Source organism: Elgaria multicarinata, chromosome 8, assembly GCF_023053635.1.
Source record: "Elgaria multicarinata webbii isolate HBS135686 ecotype San Diego chromosome 8, rElgMul1.1.pri, whole genome shotgun sequence".
Classification (NCBI taxonomy): Eukaryota; Metazoa; Chordata; class Lepidosauria; order Squamata; family Anguidae; genus Elgaria; species Elgaria multicarinata.
This window is the reverse complement of record NC_086178.1, coordinates 96,992,883-97,014,092: the sequence shown is the minus strand read 5'-3', so window position 1 is coordinate 97,014,092 and position 21,210 is coordinate 96,992,883. Positions and strand designations below refer to the sequence as shown.

Here is a 21,210-nt window from a genome sequence, read left to right as displayed (position 1 = left end):
ACTACAGTTCTTCTTGATAGTTAGAGTGCTGTTCATTGTATTGGTTTTCACGTAGATAGAAACACTAAAGGGTGAAAATTATTAGGCACACATTTCATGTTCCTGCTTGTACTGCTGTTTTATAAGATCATAGCAACTTCCCCTCTGAAAGAAATGGCCCACCTCCACAACTTAGCTCTAAACAGCTTGTCTGTGAGAGTCTCCTCTTCCAAGATTTTCAGAGGAAGCAGGTGGCTAATGATGAACCGATGTAGCTGTACTAGTGGCTTTCTCTTATTAATCTTGGTTGCTAAGGGGTTGGGTTATTTCCAGGGTGAAAAGAAAGTGTGTGTGTGTTTCGGGGGGGGGAGTGGAGAGATTAATTGCTGATGTGCATAGGAATATCTCTAAACCTCTGGAATAACTAGCTAGTTCCATAAGCTATTGGGAACATTTATTTCATCGTTTACACATTTGTGTTGTATTCTCTCCAGGGATTGAAAAATATTTTCTAGTTCACCAACCTTATGAAGTAGATTATTGTTACACTGGTTTTATTGATGGATAACTAAGACTGCAATTTAGATTGCTTCCATACATTACTCCAATAAGGAACCATAGCTGGCATACAGGAAGTATAACTGTACATTTCTCATTAAAGAGGTAAATTTCGGTGCAGCGGTATAACTCCTGTTGAGGTCAGTTAAACTACCCTAGAACAATTGGTTTAAGTTTTGGAGCTTTAAGCCCTTAATTTAATTCAATTCACCCTTTAGTACTTTTGTCTTGAATTCTCAGATGGACTCAGCAAACCTTGTGATGATAATGGGAGGCTGTGTGCCAGGGGCCGCGCACTGAGTGCCCTCTTGCCCTGCCTCAGAGATGAATGGAATTGCTAGAAAACAGTCCCAAACAACCAATAAACAGGGAACAATCAGAGAGGGAAAAAGGAGTATTCATGCTCAGCCACCCCAACAAATAGGGAAGTGTGAACTCGTGTTGCTGGAACTCTCCCTCATCTTAGAACCTTTAGCTCCCCATGGTCCATCATACTAGTCCAGTAATGGAAGAAGAGGCTGAAATGGCTGTGACTGCATTGGCATTGGAACCTAGGAAACTCTTCTATGCCAATTCAGAGCTGATTATTTGCCTAACCTAGTATTGTGTGCTCTGATTGGTACCACCTATCTATCGTTTCAGCAGAGAGATGTCTTTCCTATCATCTGCTCCTCTGATCCTTTGAACTGCAGATGTCAGGGATTGAATCTCAGACCCTGTGCATGCATAGCATGTTCTCTATGATTCAGCTATGTTCCTCCCCATATTCTTACCGCACAACCCCTTTCTTCCCATGTGGTTTCTACATTCTTACATTAGCAGAGAGGCAGGGGTTGAGTGCTAATCATGCCACAAGAATCAGGCCACAGTGAATGGTTAAAGATAGAGCTGGCAGCCTTGACTCCTGATTTCCTTTCCTTTCATGCATTTTTTTTCCTGGAGTCATTCTTCTAACCCCTTTCATTATTATTACTATAAATAGTGTGTGCTACTATTTCCTGTGAAACAGAGTTTTGGCTTAAAAGAGTAATTATTTGGCACAAACATTAATCAGTATATGAAACATTAGTAGTTATCACTTTAAAAAAAAGATTTTGAGTTACATTTTTCCCATGACATGAAGGAAGAATGCTGGCTAATGAAGGATAAAAGATGTGTGGTTTTTCCTCTGTTAATGCCTTTTATGAAATACTAATGATGAAGACATGTTTGACATGCTGTGAAATACATTTTTTTAATATGAAGTTTCTGCCTATTGTTGGAGATGAGACAAAGTCCCCAGAGGATTTTAGAATTTGTAAATATAACATTATCTGCCTCCATGGTTCTCTTCCCCCACCTCCCATTCTTTTTAAAAGGCTGGCGGAAAGCCAGACTACTTACATTACTGTAATAGATTTGATGACCTCTGACTTCTGTTGCGGAGAAGTACATTGAATTTTTCATTACATCAGAGGATATAGAAAGCTAAAAACTCAGAATAGAAGGGACTATTACTTAATTCAACATTTAGCTAAACAAAATCTTTTCCTCCCTAAAAGAGAGGGAAAAATAGCTACAATTAAATGTAATGGATCTCTGTTTGTACTAAGTCAGGATTAATACAACACTGGTTTGTTCATCCAACTTGTATTGATTTTTAAAGTTGCCTTTATTTTATACTTTTTAAAAAGGATAATCTTGCTTTTCATAGCCATTGAATTTAATCAGAAGCTCAGTTGATGGCAAATACTTCCCTACTGTTTCTGCTCTGGGCTGGAAAATGTTATTCTTGTATTATTCCAGAGGGGAAAAATAGCCTCGTGCTGTTCAGAAATCTGCTGCCTGCAGAAGGATTGTTCTTTAATACATGACTGTTTACACATTATAGTTATGTTAATTATTCTATAAATAATGCATTCAATTAATCTGAATATATGAATTACACTTACAATAAAGGTGTTGACAAAAAAGACAACCTTCATTGGGTTACTTGGAAATAAATACCCTTGCCTTCCTGTCCTCTCCCGCCCTTTTATCTATGTTCTTCCCCTTTGTTAAAATTTAGATTGGAATCTCCTTGGGGGCAGGGACATAAACTATATATGAAACTCTTCAAAGAAGTTACGTAGTTTGCGGCACTGTAATCATCATCATCATCATCAAATGTTAGATTGACATGCATGCCATATACCTATTTCCGCAGAATTGCTTCTTAAGAGTCTGTGGACTCTTCTCCCTACTTCTTGTGAAATGAAAACCTTTTTCAAATCTAATCTGGGTGGGGGTTGTGGGTTTATATGCATTCTGGGTCATTTTCTGGTAATGTTTGTGAAACACCTCCTTTTATCTCATACAGAGGTTGATCAAAATCTTCTGCTGAGTGACAGCTATTTAACACAAAATCAAGCTGCTAATTTCAGGCATGTTGCATTCTGTGGAGGTATTTGTAAAGCAAAGAACCACATTCTTCCTGTCTTGGGCAGTATTGACCTACAGTTGCTTAAGTACACTGTGTGTGTGATGTTTTAATAGTACGTTAGCTGAAGGTCTGAATGTTCCGTGAGCGTTATTGCTCTATAACAGCTTCTAATAATCAAATGATAAAATCGCATCCTCTGGGCAATTATGTTGTACCGTGACACAGCAACTGAAGAGGGAGAAAAAAACCTCAATGAAAATTCTAGCCAATAGAAACCTCTCCATCAAGTTGCGATTGTTCATGGTGTTTAGCTTCATTTTAATCCTAAAATTTATGATTTTGTGAACCGCCCAGAGAGCTCCGGCTATTGGGCGGTATAGAAATGTAATAAATAAATAAATAAATAAATAAATATGATGCATATTCACCTATGCTTTGCTTTAAAAATCACCACTACCACCACCTCATTGCTGTAGGATTGTATTCACATTTTATGTAAAAGGAAAGGAAGCTATTGCCCTAGAACAAGCCATCCTTGTGTTTTGATTCAATTTTTACCTTAGTCATGCCTCTCTCCAGATACAAGAAACATTTAATTCCAGATTTCCTGCTGTTGGCTCTAGGCCTTCGACCAGCTATGCAAAATGTATTTTTTGCCACTGTACCTCTGCCAACTGCTGAGCTCAGTGAAAAATGACTAAAATGGAAACATACTCCCAGCGTTGAACTCTCATCAGCCCAGATTCCTAATTATCCCTGGACCTAATGAGTTCTGGGGATGTATATGACAACAAAGAGGTAGAATGTTTGGGTTTCTTTTCTTTTCTTTTCTTTTTGGTGGTCAAAATTTAAAATTGCCATAAAAGGTTCCTCAGAAAGAGCGCTAACAGTGATTAATCTTGTCAAGTCTGGCCTTGTTCGTGCTTTAACTGTGAGGGCAATAATCACACAGAATATTTTATTAAAAGGGCTAGTGATGGTTTAGTATCATCCTCTAATTTAAAGCTATGAGCTGCTTTTGAAACATTTACCAACGGAATATGTAGATTTCAAATGGGCTGCATGTTCCCATGGCAACCAAACAAAGTCAAACAATCCTTTCTGCGGTGCTAACAACTATTGCCACAAAAAATGTATTTTGGTTAAATCTGATTCTTTAAATATTTAACACATGGCAGAAAAGATATAAATATTGCTCTGGATGAAACCCAACCTCGCCTCCTTTGCTTACAGTCCCAGGCACAGGAAGATGTTTGAGTGTGCCTTGAATATTTTGTGCTTGTTACAAATGAAATTTAGCAGCCTCAAGTATGAACAAGATCGTATTTCTCCCCTCCCCCCTCTTATTCTGCCTTGTTATGCTTCTTTTTTTTTATTACATAAACATTAACTGTAATGTTACAGTGGGAAGCAAGTATTTGGCAAAGTCCGTATTATTTTGCTAAGCATGCATAGAGAGAGACGTTTTCAGTTTTAGCAGCTGTAACATGTTTAAACTCAGTTTGTAATGGGATCTGAAGACCAATATTCCCCATGGGCATTGCTTAGCTTCATTACTGGACGGCTGCCAAATTCAGGGCTCAAAAGTATTATTCACGCCTCTCTGCACATACCCATGTCAGAGCATGCTCAGTTAATGAATTTTGTTTCTAATATGGCATAAATTAGGTTTATATTTTAACATAATTTATGTTGTATTTTATTAAAATGTGAAATACTATCATCGCGAGCAAGCTAATCCCAGCTCTCTTGAAGCCAAACTGTGTTTTAACATCTAAATCAAAACTGCATGACTCAAAGCTGATTCTGGAATGACAAAAAAAAATAAAAAAATCTGTGTCTGAGCAAAAGCGTTTTCTTCCTTAAACTCTCAGATTAAGCTATAATTAAGGAAGTCTATTTGACCAGATTAATGCTGTTTAAAAGGCAAAGTACATTTTCTTCACAGATACCTTTTAAAAATACACGTTTGCCATATAAACGTTTATATTTTAAAAAAATCACAGTCTTGCATTATTCCTGCTATGAGTCATTCATTAATCATGTTGAATGTATTATAAAAACTTTAATCACTGACGCTGAAACTCAGATTGTAATGCAAACCATTCCTTTTAATAACATTGGTGAATTTTCCCTTTTTGGATCAAGAACCACATTGTGGAGGGGAAACTTGTTGATTGAAGCGTTGATTATTATTTTTCTCTTCGAAAGCAATTTTGCACACTTCAGAAGACAAAGTTCTGCAATTAAACTTCTTTGATTTAAAAACAAAACAAAAACCTTTTACTTCCCTGAGCCATGTCCTCTGTGCCAACTACCTCCTGGCAAAAACTGCTTGCCTCTCTTTATTCTTTTCCTAGAGAAAGAGAAGTTCACTGATAAAATGTGCCCCATCACACTTCCATTTTCCATAAAGAGGAAATTCATGCTGGTAAAAATGTTCTACACCCCATTTTTTGTTTTGATAGAATTATATTTTGTCCACTAGATATTGAAGGGATTCCTGATGACCCATTCACAGTAGTCCAACATAATAGAAGTTCTGCATGACCAGGCTTTCATGAAATGACTGCAGGTGTCATATACATCAGGGGAGGGAGGTTGGGTCCTGTGCACACTCCTGCTGAAGTCCTTCCCACCCTTGCCTGCTTTACTTTGTGCTTGTGTTTTTTAAGTATGCAAGTATCACTATGTAGTATGTTTACACTGATGATAATAATAAGCAGCCATGCTAGGTATCAGAGGGATAGCAAAGTGGAGAGAGCAGGAAGCATCAAGAGGCAAGGGCTGGAAGAAAAGGTGGTGGGTCTAATCTCAAATCTCTTGTGGGAATCTAAGATTTGGGTTGACCGAATTGAAGGCCCAAAGACTCATGCACATCTCTTCTAAGAATCCATCCTGGGTTTTCCAGTTTAGCCCAGTTGTGATTATTTACTATTTAATGTACCTCCAGGATGTATATGGAACTTCTTTTGGGAGCTTCTGACTTTAGTCGGCCCAGTAGGCAGAGGAAACAAATATAAACCTTTGTTTAGCCTCGTGTGGCACAGAGTGGTAAGCGGCAGTTACTGTTGCTGAAACTCTCCCCACGGCCTGAGTTCAATCCCAGCGGAAGCTGGTTCTCAGGCAGCCGGCTCAGGTCGACTCAGCCTTCTATCCTTCCGAGCCAGCTAGCTGGGGGAAAGGCAGCCACGACTGGGGAAGGCAATGGCAAACCACCCTGCTACAAAGTCTGCCAAGAAAACGTCAGCGAAAGCAGGCGTCCCTCGAGGAGTCAGCAATGACTCAAGTGCTTGCCTGAGAGGTTCCTTTTCTTTCCTTAGTATTACATGTTCTGTCGGCTTATGACTCTGGCTTGCCGGGGAGAAGACAAGCCATAGTTACTGGTTTGCATGTAATGCTAAACTTACCACCAACAAAAGCTTGGTGATTAGTTTAGCCACTCCCAATTGGGCAGCATGCATGAACATGCTGCTTATCAACTATTATCATGATGTGCAAACCAGGCCACTAATTCAATTAAGTAACCATTTGGAGGGGGGGAACAGCTACTTTCCAATGCACATCTGTGACCTTTACCATTCGTATCTTCAGTTTTTGCAAGTTTTTAACAATGAACGCCTTATAGCCAAAACATTTATTTTCCCTGTTTGTGAGAACTTCTAGAACTGATCAATTATTTGTTCTTTAGATTAATCCTGCCATATGAAAGATTTATTAAAGGAGAGGAAGATAAGCCACTACCTCCTGTGAAGCCTCGAAAACAAGATAATGTCACCCAAGAGGGGGAAAGTAAGATGAAATTGTCTGGAACAAAACGCATAAAAAATGAAAACCAAAAGAGCAAGAAAGAAAAAGACAATGCACAGAAACTCCAGGATGCACCTGAGGTTAGTTTCGTCTTTTATTTTTTCTTCTTTCTTATCTTTTTTGTTTGTACAAGGCTTCTTTGATCACATAATGTCCAGAAATCATCTTTTGAACCAGAGCTCTTTAACAGGAATTCTCTTTTATAAGCGCTAGTCCCATGTTAATTTTTACTGACATGGTCATATGTTCTAAAGAGCTATGAGAATGGATACATGTGTGTCCCGATGTATATGTAACCAATATGTATCTGTATAAAGATGACACACAGAAAAAGTCCCATTTCTGCACAACCTGAGTTGATACTATGAAGGCATCTAGTAATATGCAAATAATCATTCGAATGTTTTATGTACATATGTGCATTTAAAAAGCCTAACATTAGAAAGAAGTTTAGGAAAACGTTCCTCAGTATATTCAGAGGAACTGAATTATAATCAATAATATTTTCACTTTTGTGTTTCTGGAGGGCAAGTAATAAGTTCTGGCTATTTAGCCGTTGTGTGAGAGTATCTGTATTACTGGGCAGCCTAAATCCAGATCTTCACAACTACTTTGACATAGGAAAATTGCTGCCACAATTTGCTATTTTTTTCCTGTATCTCCCCATCCCCTTTGTCCCCTTGGTCGTGGTGGTGGCAAAGTGTCCTGGTACCACTACCCAAGGAACCTTTTCTGGTTCTAAACTGGTGTCTTGATGTCAGTAATGAACTGGATGAAGGCAAACAAATTGAAGCTTAATCCAGACAAGGCAGAAGTGTTCCTGGTCAGTCAAAAGGCAGATCAAAGAATGGGGATTCAGCCTTTGCTGGATGGGGTTATGCTCTCCCTGAAGACTCAGGCTTGCAGTTTTGGTTACTCCTGGAGACTTCCTTGAACCTGGATGCCCAGGTTTCAGCGGTCGCCAGGAGTGCATTTACACAGCTGAGGCTAGTAAACATCCTAGAGATGTCTGATCTGGCCAAAGTCATCCATGCCTTAGTTACACCCCATTTGAACTACTGTAATGCACTCTATGTGGGTTCTACCTTTGAAAACTATTCAGAAACTTCAGCTAGTCCAGAATGCTGTAGCCAGATTGTTCACCAGGGCTGGTTACCAGGCATATATAACTCCCTTGTTGCAACAGCTTTGTTGGTTACCGGTCTGTTTCTGGGCTGAATTCAAAGTGCTGGTTATGACCTCTAAAGTTCTATACGGCTTGGGACCAGGCTACCTGAAATATCACCTTCTCCCACATGAGCCTGCCCAGGTTTTCAGATCCTCAGGAAAGTCCCTTCATTCAAGGCTACCGACTTCAGAGGCAGGTTTGGTGTTGATGAGTAAGTGGACCTTCTTGGTAGCGAGGCTGTGGAACTCCCTGCCGAGGGAGGCTGCGTTTGCTCCCTCTCTGCTGTCCTTCCACCAGCAGGCAAAGAACTTTTTATTCAAACAGGCCTTTGTTGTGTAAGCAGGTCCAATGGGTTAGATGTTTATTCTATTATTGTTGTGTTTTATTATGTTTGTTTTATTCTTGTTTTAATCAAGTTTTATTTGTGATTGTAAGCTGCCTTGAGTTCCATTTTTGAGGGTAGAAAAGTCGGGTACAAATCAAATAAATAATACATAATAAAACTGCAAATTATCACAGCACAGCCCTCTCTACAGTATCATTTTCAGGACAATTTAGTTTGCAATTTTACCTTGTGGGGGCAGTATAATAAAAGCCACTGAATTATATTGAAATAATGGGGGAGGGGGAAGCATACCAGTCCAGGTGAGCCATAAAGCGTGAGTTAAATGGTAGCAGAACTGGAGTGTGGGGTGTAAACAGTGTTATGAATGAGGAGCAATTCCAGAAAGAACACAGGTTGTGTTGGGGATATGTGAGAGGGAGAACACTGACTTGGAAATATATTTTTCACATTTATGATTGGCACAGTTTTTGCAATTGAGTATTTAGAATGGGCTTTTTTTTTCTTTTTAATTTAATTGTAAACCAAGACATATTAAGAAAAAGATTAAAAGAGACATAAAAGAGGTTATGCAGATTTGCTTAAGCAATAACAAGATTGCAACAGAAATTGCCAAAAGCAAGGAAATACAAAGTTAAGTCTAGCATTCCTTTCCTCGTTCATCCCTTTATGGCTTGTTATTTATTGCAGGAGGGTTGGATCAGCAAGTTATGTTACATACCACATGTGCTGCAATAGCTAAGCATAGCGTAACAAGCTAGCAATGGAGTGTCAATCTAAACTTTGAACTTCCTTGCTTTTGTCGTTCGGTATCTCAAATTTCCTGTGTCTTAAACTGCAGTTATTTTTTATGTGTGTCACAGGTCAAGTTCTTAGATGGAGAGTAGAAAGTGTGTAGCACAAAATGCAATTATGTGAGCTTCCTACAGCAAGAACATAGTAATATAATTCTTTCTTCTGTCAGACTGTGTAATGTGGTTATTTTTAATATCAAATTCTCACAAATTCATCAAGAACCTTGCAAAGCTTTTAATTATTGCAAAATCAGTTATTATATGTTCCAAAACTATATTGCTAATTCTCTTGTTTGTGAAAACCCCATGTATTACTATATTTTCATTATGCCTTTTTGTTTTTGAAATTGAATTTCCAAACCAAGAATATTTTTTGGTCAAATCTTAAGAATTAAAAGTAAATGTTGAGATTTGGGGCATTCCTGAAAAGTTCAAACTATCTCTGTTTATACAGAAAAATGAACTGTACACAGGTATGGAAAGCGACAATACTGTGAACCAAATTCTTCTTGCAGTTGCGGAGCCTGGTATACAAAGGAGAGGGAAGAAGTTCCACATGTGTGTCCTTTGTAGTTAGTGTTTGTTAGGTGGTTTGGAAAGTTTTAAAAGACAACAGGAAAAACCCAGCAAATGTTAGTTGCACGCAACTAAATCTCATGCAATCAATAGACAATAAGATTCTCTACAAAAAATCCCACTGCCTTACCAAAGCTTTCTGTTTCCACTTTCTTTCTGGGATTACAATCAGCTCAATTATACAGGCAGCCATGTGGTTTGAATTGAATACTTCCTATCTCTGCATACTCCATTCACTTCCATTCTCTTTAATGAGAATGCGCCATCTAGTGCCAGAATTATAGCGCAAACCCGAGTTTACAAACTGGGAGATCCCCCTACTTCCAAGATATTACCACATTATCTCTGGGGGTTTTTAAAAGCGAGATTTCTAGGGGATAGCGCAAGAAATGTCCTGGACATTGATGAAGTTGTATAACTGGAACTCTCTGCCCCTGGAGGGGCACTAGGATGTGCTTCCAGCACCTCTTGTAAACAACTCTGTTTTGAGAAGCCTTCTTCAATTGACTAGACACTGTTTTTCTGGTTCCTTTTTTTTTGAACTGAACAATTTTAATTTGCTTTTTTAATTTTTTTATTATTTTATTTATTTATTGCATTTCTATACCGCCCAATAGCCAAAGCTCTCTGGGTGGTTTACAATTTTTCTTTTACTATTTATACCTATGTTCACCGCTCTGGAATCTGTGTTAGATAATTGAGCGGTATATAAATATTGATGATGATGATAATGATGATGATGATAATAGACCTGCAAATTTCCGTGAGTGGCCAACAAGAGCGTGCAATAAATTGCTCGTTTTGAGGAAGTCTTATTCAGAAGTACAATACACTTGTTGCTTTCGGAGAGTTAGTTGCAACTACCTTTTCCTGGACTGTTCCCATAGTTCTGGGCAGTGCACATCCAAAACCTTTTGCCTCAATGTATGTCCAGAAATGTTTACCCACTTCCAGATGAGTTAGAAACTTTAAATTTGGTATGCTGATAGGTCTAGTTGTACAATGTACCAGAAAAATCTAAAAACACAGAATTTGAAGTTTTAAGTTTTTTTTTAAGTATTTAATTTAAAAAAACTAGAATTACAGCTACAACTCCCAGCATGCCTTGGGTGAACTCCCAGCATGCCTTGGCTGGGAGGCCAGACTTACTGGGCTTTGGTGGCCATTGTGAGTGGGCGAGTGGCTGCTGCATGCCTTTCACAACCCAGACATCTAAGGTCGATTTCCAGCATTCAACCCAATTCCACATAAAAGGAAACAACCCATATAGAATCATAGAATCATAGAATAGCAGAGTTGGAAGGGGCCTACAAGGCCATCAAGTCCAACCCCCTGCTCAATGCAGGAATCCACCCTAAAGCATCCCTGACAAATGGTTGTCCAGCTGCCTCTTGAATGCCTCTAGTGTGGGAGAGCCCACAACCTCCCTAGGTAGCTGATTCCACCGTCGCACTGCTCTAACAGTCAGGAAGTTTTTCCTGATGTCCAGCCGGAATCTGGCTTCCTTTAACTTGGGCCCGTTATTCCGTGTCCTGCACTCTGGGAGGATCGAGAAGAGATCCTGGCCCTCCTCTGTGTGACAACCTTTTAAGTATTTGAAGAGTGCTATCATGTCTCCCCTCAATCTTCTCTTCTCCAGGCTAAACATGCCCAGTTCTTTCAATCTCTCTTCATAGGGCTTTGTTTCTAGACCTCTGATCATCCTGGTTGCCCTCTTCTGAACACGCTCATATAAATGGGCAGCGTCTATTTGCAGTGCCTCCTCCCACCTGCCGTGCATGATTTTAAAATCATAACTAGATACAACAGCATGACTTTGAGAGGCCAAACTCTGAACATGCTCAAATGCACCCTGTCCTGATATCACTATTTTCTCAGAATCTGGGAGAAGTGTGAAAGTGGCCTTCACCCTTAAGAGTTAGGAAGGAGAAACACTTTATGCATGCACAGAAACAGGCCTAACGAATGGGGGCAAGTGCCCAGGCCAGTCCTGGCCCTTCAGTACAGACTCCTGATGGAGCCCTTGGTGGGTGAGAAGCGAAGGCCGCGGCAGTCCCAGCAGGACTTGGCTGGAGCTGGTCACATCTACTGACAGCCGCTTACTTCCCCTCTTCAGCAATGCTACTCCTCGACGCTATATCAAAGAGCAACATCGGCAATGAAACGAGGGTAGCGTCTCTCAGAGGATGCATGCACCAGCAGGCCACCAAAGGCATGCTGGGAGGTGTAGTACTGGCATGTAGAGTGGCTGGTTTTAAATGAAGCATGGGTTAGCAAACCAAGTCACTATGTCCAAACCAGGTCTCTATCTCTCAATCCTAACTCAACTCCCACTTCCCTGACCTCTCACTAACTGTCTTTCTTCTCCTTCTACCTGACTTTTTCCAACTGCCACTAACCCCCTCCCACCACTCCATTCTAGCCTCAGCTATCAGTCATTCCTCCATTCATTCTTCTACTTCAATGGTATAGTCAGGCTTTTACATAAAAGTCATAAACTTTATTCAGTAATTCCTGTACCTGTCTTGGAATGTTGTAGTTTAGTTATAACAGGGGGGGAAACAGCATAAAAAATTAGTTAAAAGGCCTTGTGGGGAAATCACTTGGCACTGGAAAGCCATTAATGCAGTCACTAGGCAAACCTGCCTAGGAAAAAGAAATCCTTAATCAGGGTGGCACAAATAAGAAGGCCCACATGCCCGTAGTCTCCCACCACATCTCAGACTGTGTTCAAAGATCAATGTGTTATTCAGGGTCCTAGGCTTATGCCTACAACTCTCAGCATGCATTTGGTATGAGGGAACATTTACCGGGCTTTGGCGCCATCATCTGGAAGTGGCTTGCCATCCTGGGCATGAAGGGAGAACACCTGGGGCCAGCTGCCTTGGTCGCTAGGCACCATCAAGAGCGGGAGGGAATGGGCGCAGTTCCGGGCCCATTGACAAAGGCAATGGCTGAGCAAACCATCAGTCAGTCAGCCGGTCAGCTCCCTATGGGCACCACTTGTGCAGTGCAGCATGGGCCGGCTTGGCGAGACTTCACTTCCCATGAGCCTCAGCAGTAAGACTCCCATTGGGCAAGTTGGGCACTGCAGTGAAAGGCATGGTGGGAGTTATACTTTTTATTTTCTGCCGGGACAAGGGAAATCATGGCAGCAGCTTCTTCCTCAGGCCTGAGTAGGGCTGACAAAGAGGGGCAATTGCCTGGCCCAACACCGAACTTTAGTACAGCCTTCTGCTGGAGTCCTTGGTGGGGCGAGAAGCGTGGGCCAAGGCAGGCACAGGCCTTTGACCCAGCCGCCCTCGGAGGCTTCTCAGTGCCCACCAAGAGCCCTGAGCAGAAGATGGTTAAGCAGGCCACAGAGAGCTGTGGCTTCAAGGCAGCCCTGACCTTTGTTGGGGGTGAGAGAGAGAGGAAAAAAGAAACAAATTTAATTTGTTTAAAAGTTAACTCATAGGCCTAGCACCAGCCTATTACTTTAAGATGATTACCTCGCAGGCATATATGTTAAGGGGCCCGATCAACGGCAGGTATATCAGCTTGTCACATATATAGAACAAAGGAGAAGAGAGCTTTTGATAGGGATGGCACCTGCCCAATTTGAAGCCAGCCTGACCTGTAATTCTTCTGCATGGCTGTTTGTTTTTCATCTTTACATGTTTTTTTCCAGTCAATGGCTGCTCTTTCCAGAGCACAACGCCCCCACCAACTGTAGGTGTTCCAGTGAGAGAACACCAAGGATGGAGGCACTAGACTGATAGATCCTATTGCTGTTGCAAGAGGTTGGATTTATATGAAACATGGAGTCCACTTCTCTGATTCTGTCATTCCAGGAAAATATACAGCTGGTTATGAGAACTTAATGTTCTCGTAACCATTTACTAGAGCTGCCACCTGATTAAAGACATCTCATTCACAATGAAGGGAATGCTTCTTCTGAAATTATGCCTGCTGCAACACATGTATGCATCATCTAGAAACAAAGGAAGTCTGTGTTTCTCTTCAGAAACATAGCACATTTATGCAGATTTAATTGATTGATTAATCAATTGATTGATAATTAGCATTTTAAAATTGTGCTGCCTGATTTACTCAAGGGCATGTTTTTTTAACCTTCACATCTAACCCAGCCTTTCCCACCTTAGGTCCCCAGATGTTGAACTACAGTTCCCATCACCTATGGCCAGCTGGGCATGCTCACTGGGAATGATGGGAGTCAAAGTCCAACAACATCTGGGAATCCAGGGTTGTAGAAGACTGAAAAACCAATTGATTATCATGTGTGTGTGTGTGTGTGTGTGTGTGTAATGTGAATTAATGGTAACATACATACATGCATACATCTGACTTCCATGCAGTCCCTGTGAAATTAAAAATTGCAACTAGCTCCAGCATTCCATTCTATTAGGAAGCTGGACACATGCATTGCTAACAGCTATGTCTGTGTCTTAATGAAAGTCTGATTTGGTAAGGCTGTTTTAAAAACTGGCCAGATGGCAACCCTATCAAAAGCCCTCTTGTATTTGATAGCTCCCTATCAAAACAGCCCTTCAATGCTGTTAGGACAAAGAAAATAATAAGATCCACTGTACACACCAAAATAATTTCACATCTTTCTTGATAATGATCTGTCTTTAGGCTATGTCAAACTGTCTTGTGGAAGTACTCTCCAAGTGATATGATTTCAACTTTCCACATCCTGAGAAACACATGCTTTAAAATGCTTTTCAAAACATAATAACTCATATTTTCAATTTAAACACTGAGGCTGAAAGCCATCTTCTAAGGAACCTTCTATTACCTCAAAAATGATTATGTGAATAGGCCATTAATTGGTTACAATTCAGTGTTACACTTGACTCTGTTGTTGTTATGACTGTAACTCAGTACAACATGACAAATTATTATTCTTACTATACCCGCTGCTCTAACACAGCTAAAAACTCAAATCAAAGTATTCCCCTACAGAAAAAAAAGAGCAGGACATCCAGTTATTAAATATGAGTTTTTCTCCGTCTGCTTTGCTCATCTGTCTGGAATTTTCATGTAATTGTATAAGCTCTAGAGGCCAATGATTGAATTTTTGCAAAAGGGCTAATGATGGTATTTGGACTGCAAAATGCATCTTTTAGCTTGAGTTTCTTTGCGGAAAAAATTATGGAAGCAGTCACAATGAGTAACGGACACTTTAACTAATAGGAAATAGAAAAACCCAACACACGGGAAAATTTAAAAGCAGCTGTAAAGGCATAAATCTTGGAGAAGATTGTGATTCATTCGCTGCCTTACATCCATCTCTCACACGACACCCTCTAATGCAGCATTTAGATAATAACTTCCCTGATGCCTCCTCTTTATAGCAAAGAAAGAAAGTAAGAAAGAAAGGGAAAAAGAAAGAGAGACAGAAAAAGAACAATAATAATAGAAGAGCTCAGACAATGTTGCTGCTTTATGACTGCCTTCTACTAAGAAGCATGCCAGAGGAGAATGGCAGTAATTTTGAAAAGGCTTGTCAGTCAGCTGTATCATATATGGCGCACTCTAATGACCTCCCAGGTCACAGTTCATTCGTCTACATAATGGAATGAATAGCAAGAAAGGAGTGCACAAGCTTTATTAATGAAGGAGCAGAAAGGGATGCAGCCTCATTGGCTATAACAGGACAGCTATATCTGGAAGAGGGCAAAAATGCTTTTGCTGCATGTTGACAACTTTATTCTAATCACTAAATAAAAGAGACCCCCATTTTAGTCACAGCGGTGATTGTTCAGAAGGCATCAGTGATGGCTTACCTCCCTTCTGCCCGAAATAATTTTAAATATTTTAATAGGGCTGGATCATCTTGGTAAGTATATTTTTTAGTAGTACCATGGGATTAGATCTAAAATAGAGGTAAAGAAGTCAAGTCAATCATGTTTGGGCTTGTGTGTGCGTGTGTGTGGAATATGGGAGCAGTTTTATATGTTCCTAGGTTGCATTGTGAGCACAGCAATTGTCCCCTTAATTAAAAGACGACTTCAGCATAAATATTGCCTGGTCAGCACATCAGTGGAACCTATTTTATGGGGTCTCATAACATTTTTTAAAAAGGTTTATCATGGCATTAAAAGATAGGTCTGTATCTCTTAATATTTCCATAAGGTCTATGCGTCTGTTTAAAACTGATAGTGGCTATTAAAAGGTTCAGATAACAAAACAACGATTGACAAGTTTATTTCCAAGAGATGGCACTACCTTCTGTGTGGGGGTTTGGAGGATTTTTAGTCTTGCATTCTTCTCAAAGTTGTCCATTGAAATGTTTTATTAGGTTTCATCAGAACAAGAGAAGGATCAAGAATGTCCAGACCAGAAAAGCTTATCTGAACTTACTGTGGCAGAGGAGATGAAGTTGTCTGTAGAAGGGTCCCAGCTTTCCCAGTCAGACATAACTGAGACGAAATCTTTGGAAAAGACGGACTTCAAGGAAACCAGCTCAAGCAATGAGGAAGTCAAGGAAGAGGAAATGCCACCCAGTGTTTCTTTTTCAAGTGTTTTGGTGCCCCCGGAAGAGGAGGTTGTCTTGGATCCTGCAGTCGGGAAACTACCCAGTCCATCAGAAGGCCACGATGAGCCAAAGCAGGAAGAAAGAGCACCTTGTTTTGCTGACAATTTAGAAAGTGATACCCATGAAATTCCATTTAATAGCTTCCCCACTATCCAACTCCCACTGCCGAGTCAAAATGAGATGGAAGACGATAAGCTCCCTGAGATGGCGGACTACATTGCCAACTGCACTGTTAAAGTGGATCAGTTAGGAAATGAGGACATACACAATGCACTGAAACAGAGTCCCAAAGTCCTTGTCGTACAGAATTTTGACATGTTCAAAGAGAAAGAACCACCGAGTTCCCTTAACGGTGACCCTAGTTTTGGTTACACACCACTACTCTACTCCAAAGGCAACCCGGGCATCATGTCACCTCTGGCAAAGAAGAAGCTCCTGTCGCAAGTCAGTGGGGCAACCCTCTCATGTAGCTATCCCTATGGCTCACCCCCACCATTGATCAGCAAGAAGAAGTTAAGCAGCAAAGAAGACCTGTTGTCAAGCATGCCACAGGCTTCTCATGCCCCTGTGATGGACACTGTGGCAGTCAGCAGGCCGTCGGTGATCCAGCACGTACAGAGTTTTAAATCCAAGAATTCAGATGATAGAAAGCCCTCTCATGAAACGTACAGGCATGAGACGCTGCTAAAGAAAGCAGATTTGGAATGTTGTGATTTTTCCAAGCAGCACCTGAGTACTCTGGCTGAATCCTATGCACTGAAGTCAGAAATCCAGGACATGAAAGAGAGGATGAGTGAGAAAAGGGCCCTGCACCACTCCCACATGCCCAGCTTCTTGGCAGACTTTTACTCATCTCCTCACCTGCACAGCCTTTACAGGCAAACCGAACACCACCTTAATAACGAGCAGGCATCGAAGTACCTGCCGCGAGACATGTACAGAGATACAGAGAACATTTCAATGTACCCTCAGCACAAGCACCAAGACAAACGTAACTTATCCTATCACCCGCCTTTGCATCAGCAAGAGAAAAAGAGCCCCATGGAAGCCTCGTCCGACGATCAGCCGACAGATCTGAGTCTCCCGAAAAGTACACACAAACAGACTGCCAAAACGCTGGCATCTTCCCTCTTGCATGCTTCAGGCGGACAGCCGGAGAGCAAAAGCCTTTCCCAGTTCCAAGCCTTGAACGGCCCCTCTCTAAGCCTAGACTGTAATCCCAAAGCTTGCCGTGTTTCTCCAATGACCGTGGCGGCCCCCAAGAAGCATGGCGAGCCTCTCGTAAGGTCCAGCAAGCAGCAGAGCCTGAGGAAGATGGAAGGCATGGTCCACCCCATCCTAAGCCACAAAAGCAATGCTCAGACCATCGGGGCAGCTCGGCCTCTGAAGCGCAGCCTGGAGGATTTGGACAAAGCCATTTCAGAAAAGAAGATCCGAGCTGTCTCGCCCCTCCGCTTACCAAAGGAAGCCCCTGTGAAAGACAAGAGTCTCGAGCAAGAGGTGGAGGGCAGCAAACCGGTGCCTGGCCTACCTCCCAGTGGCATGCTGGAGGGCCACAAATTCCCTCTCCCGAGCCCCATCTTCACAAGCTTGTACCCAGGGACTTTGTGCAGCGGCCTGAGCAACCGCATCCCAGCTGGGTACTCTCATCCTCTGCAGTACTTGAAAAATCAGACTGTGCTTTCTCCGCTAATGCAGCCACTGGCTCTCCATTCATTCATGGTGCAAAGACAATTCCTTACTTCCCCTGGAAATTCGCAGCAGCTTTACCGGCACTTAGCTGCAGCAACACCTGTAGGCAGTTCGTATGGTGACCTTTTGCACAACAATATTTATCCTTTGGCTGCTATCAATCCTCAGGCTGCTTTCCCACCTTCTCAGCTGTCTTCTGTACACCCAAGCACAAAACTGTAAACCCTCCCTTAACAATGACAACAAACTACATTCCTTTAGCCTGTGATGTCTTGCAAAATTTAAAACAAACAAAAAATCAATATTTGTGTTAACCAATAAGCAGTTTGTCCCGCATTGTTGAATGCTTCAGATTTGATTGAGAAAAGACTGTTGTTTAGTTGGGCTTTGTTTTTCACCTATGGCTCCCACGTCTACTCCTTCCGTGGCCGTGTCATCTTGCACGAGAGGGTTTGGAAAGGATCCATCTCTTGCTGAAAAGAATTGTCAGAGCAGATCATGTGGTAGGTTAGGCATTGTTCCTGGCCTTGGAGAAAAATACCTGTTTCTTCCCCCACCCCAAGTAGTGCAAGGTTTGCAGATGATCTGTGGATGTTGCTTCTTCAAGTACCATTTTGCTTCCTGAGTTTTCAGAATTCAAATCAATGCAATGTATAGTAAAACTGCATCGAGTTTCACCTTAACACTATCAAAACGGGGGGGGGGGAACCAGTTAAATTAGACTGTACATATCAGCTTCAAAAACAAAACAAAAATGACCAGTGTCAAGTTCACTTGTACAATTTGTATAAGCCCTTCTTTTCAACTTATCCTACACTTTGTTTTGTTTTAAATTAAACAGTCTCACTTTATCTGCTACTTATTTTATTTTATTTTTTTTGGTAAAAGAAAAAAAAGGCTTTGGCTATTGAGGGCTTTTAAAATGGTGTCTAGGTTGCCCCCTCCCCTTGTTTCCCTTCTGCTTATGTCATTGTTTACAAAGCAAAAGCATCCATTTCCAATGAACCTTTCTAATGGATAGAAGCACTGGTATAGCTTACTCCTAACATCACTTCCTTCTCCAGCGACCTGGGGCTGAAAAGTACTGAGCCATCTCCTTACCCATCAGAACGGTTCTTTCAATACATTGCTGTTTTACTAGCCGCTGAGATTTGCCTTTCCTGTATCATGGTCTGTGAATTTGTTAAGAATTGTACTTCACCTTATCTAGGCTGTGAAACTGTCCCACATACCAGAGAGGGAACATACTGAGGGCTGCACTGGCAACAAGTTACTCAATAACATCGGAGTCTAGAAGATCTTTCATGTGGGCTGTGAAACTATTTAGAGAATGTCAGCCATCAGAAGAGAAAGGTGGTGGTGGTGGCGGAACGTTTTAGTCTGAATTCTGTGCTGCTGAAGGGGGATCGGTCAGGATGGAAGCCCTTCCTAAGAACGAGATTATGACAAGGAGCAGTGCAGAATTTCGGAGGCCATTCAAGGGGCGAGCTGAGCTGTGAGAACCACTTGTGCTCTCTGCTTGGTGGTTCCTTGCAGTCAGTCCTACAAAATGCTGACCATCCCATCTCATTCCTACAAAGTACTTTAAACATGTGATTTAGTATTAAACATAATGGCAGCTTAATCTACAAACCACTTCAAGCCAGGAAATTAACTTTTGACTCTGTGGTCCCATTCAACAAAAGTTCCAGGACAATGGGACTTCTAAGCCTGAACGTCCATCCTATGGACTCTGATGAGAGTGTTCCTGCTGGAAGCTCAAACTGAGAATGTTATTTTGCTGCAACAGGCTAGAGTGATCAGATAGTTGCAGGATCAGGACCACGGTACAAAGGGTCAGCTACTGATTTCTAAAGGGGAACCTATTTGAACTGAGCAAAGGCTTTGAAGGGCCAATCAAACATGAGCACCTCAGCATATCCACGATGCTTGCACATGGCAAAGGGCACTTTTAGCGCGCACATACACACACTGTGTGAACCACAAGATTTAAGATTCCTCAGTTTATGGCCCTCAACTGGCTTCTCTATCTTATTTGCTTTTGTCTTGGCCTGTGCATGAGCTCTTAAAGTGCAAAAAAGGAGAACTCTACATTCTCTGTTTTTGAGCATATAGTGGGAGAAGAGTTCAAAGTAGGGGGTGGTAGATCAAAGTATTTCACACTCTGTGTCAGTTTTGCATGTGTTCATTCATAGGCAATTTCGATCCATTTCAGCATTTAGCTGTGTTTTTTTTAAAAAAAAATTCCACACAAAAATGTAAATACATATTTAAATATGTATTTGGAACACATTTTCTCAGAAAATCCACATTTCTAAACATACTTTCTCCCAAAGTCGGCATTTCTAAAATCATTTTATTCTAAACTACGCATTTTGATGCATTCTTTGAGCCAAGAACTGCATCACAAAATTGGGAGAAACGCAAGATCCAGAGGATAATGATCCACACCTTAATCCAGGAGGGGTGGATCAGGTCGGTTCATATTGGACTTTGCAGGGAATGGATTCCTCCGACCTGCCTAGTTCCAAGAGCCCTTTGCCTGTGTCCTTGAGTGAGCAGCCAGGGGCTTAATAAGGGGAGGCCTTTGTTGAACCATTTCTTCCTGTTCACAATGCGGAGAAGAGTATTAAGGAGTCTTTTTCTTGCGCCAACACAGTCATGTAAAAGAAAGTGCCTGAGGTGCACAAGGGGGGGAAAGAGCCTTGGAATCAGGAGCTGTACAGAAGGCCAAAGAGGAACAAAGCCCTTCTCCCCACCCCCATTCCCTGGGACAGCCTCCCATGCCATAGGTTCATTTCCTATGGAATGCTGGGAGTTGCAAGTCTAAAACTTCTGTAGATCTATTTTGCCCGCCCCTTGTTATGATGCGGCAGTACAGTGGGCATTTCCCACTTGAGGGGTGGATTTCACATGATGTGACCGTAGCTGACTCCGTTCAAGACAAAGAAGCAATGGAAGCTTAGCCTGACTGGAATCCACAGCATAGCTTTAACGACACAGGGCCCATTCGTGGAGGGCTTGTAGATTCAGGGCTCTCTCATTGATTTGCTGAGTTCCCACCTCAAAGCATCAATGGCAGCCAAATGTATACAGGCCACCCCACCTCCTTGGTCCATAGGCCATTGCAGCACAGTAAGCAGCAGGCCAAAGCTAAACCCGGATCAGCCAGCGTTTTGTGGGCCTCCACAAAAGGCCAAAATGCAGCCACTTCCCCCAATTACAAGACATAATTTCCAGAGTGAAAAGTCCCTAAGTGGAAGTGGTGGCTTTTCCCATGGGAAAATAGTCCTCCTCTGATGGTGTGGATTTGTGTTGTTGTGAGGGACTTCTCTGCTATGGCGC

General features: G+C 41.6%; 1 protein-coding gene across 2 annotated transcripts in view; it reads left to right on the top strand.

Moving 5' to 3' along the window:
* The window catches only part of ARID5B (AT-rich interaction domain 5B), a 217,739-nt gene extending 196,760 nt beyond the window's left edge, over window positions 1-20,979 (top strand). For both annotated transcript variants that reach the window (XM_063133076.1, XM_063133077.1), the window contains 2 exons: window positions 6,630-6,828; window positions 15,937-20,979. In XM_063133076.1, the coding sequence (XP_062989146.1) occupies window positions 6,630-6,828; window positions 15,937-18,087 (2,350 nt within the window). In that variant the 3' untranslated portion in view covers window positions 18,088-20,979. The remainder of the gene's footprint in view (window positions 1-6,629; window positions 6,829-15,936) is intronic.
* The last annotated feature ends 231 nt before the right edge of the window (window positions 20,980-21,210 follow it).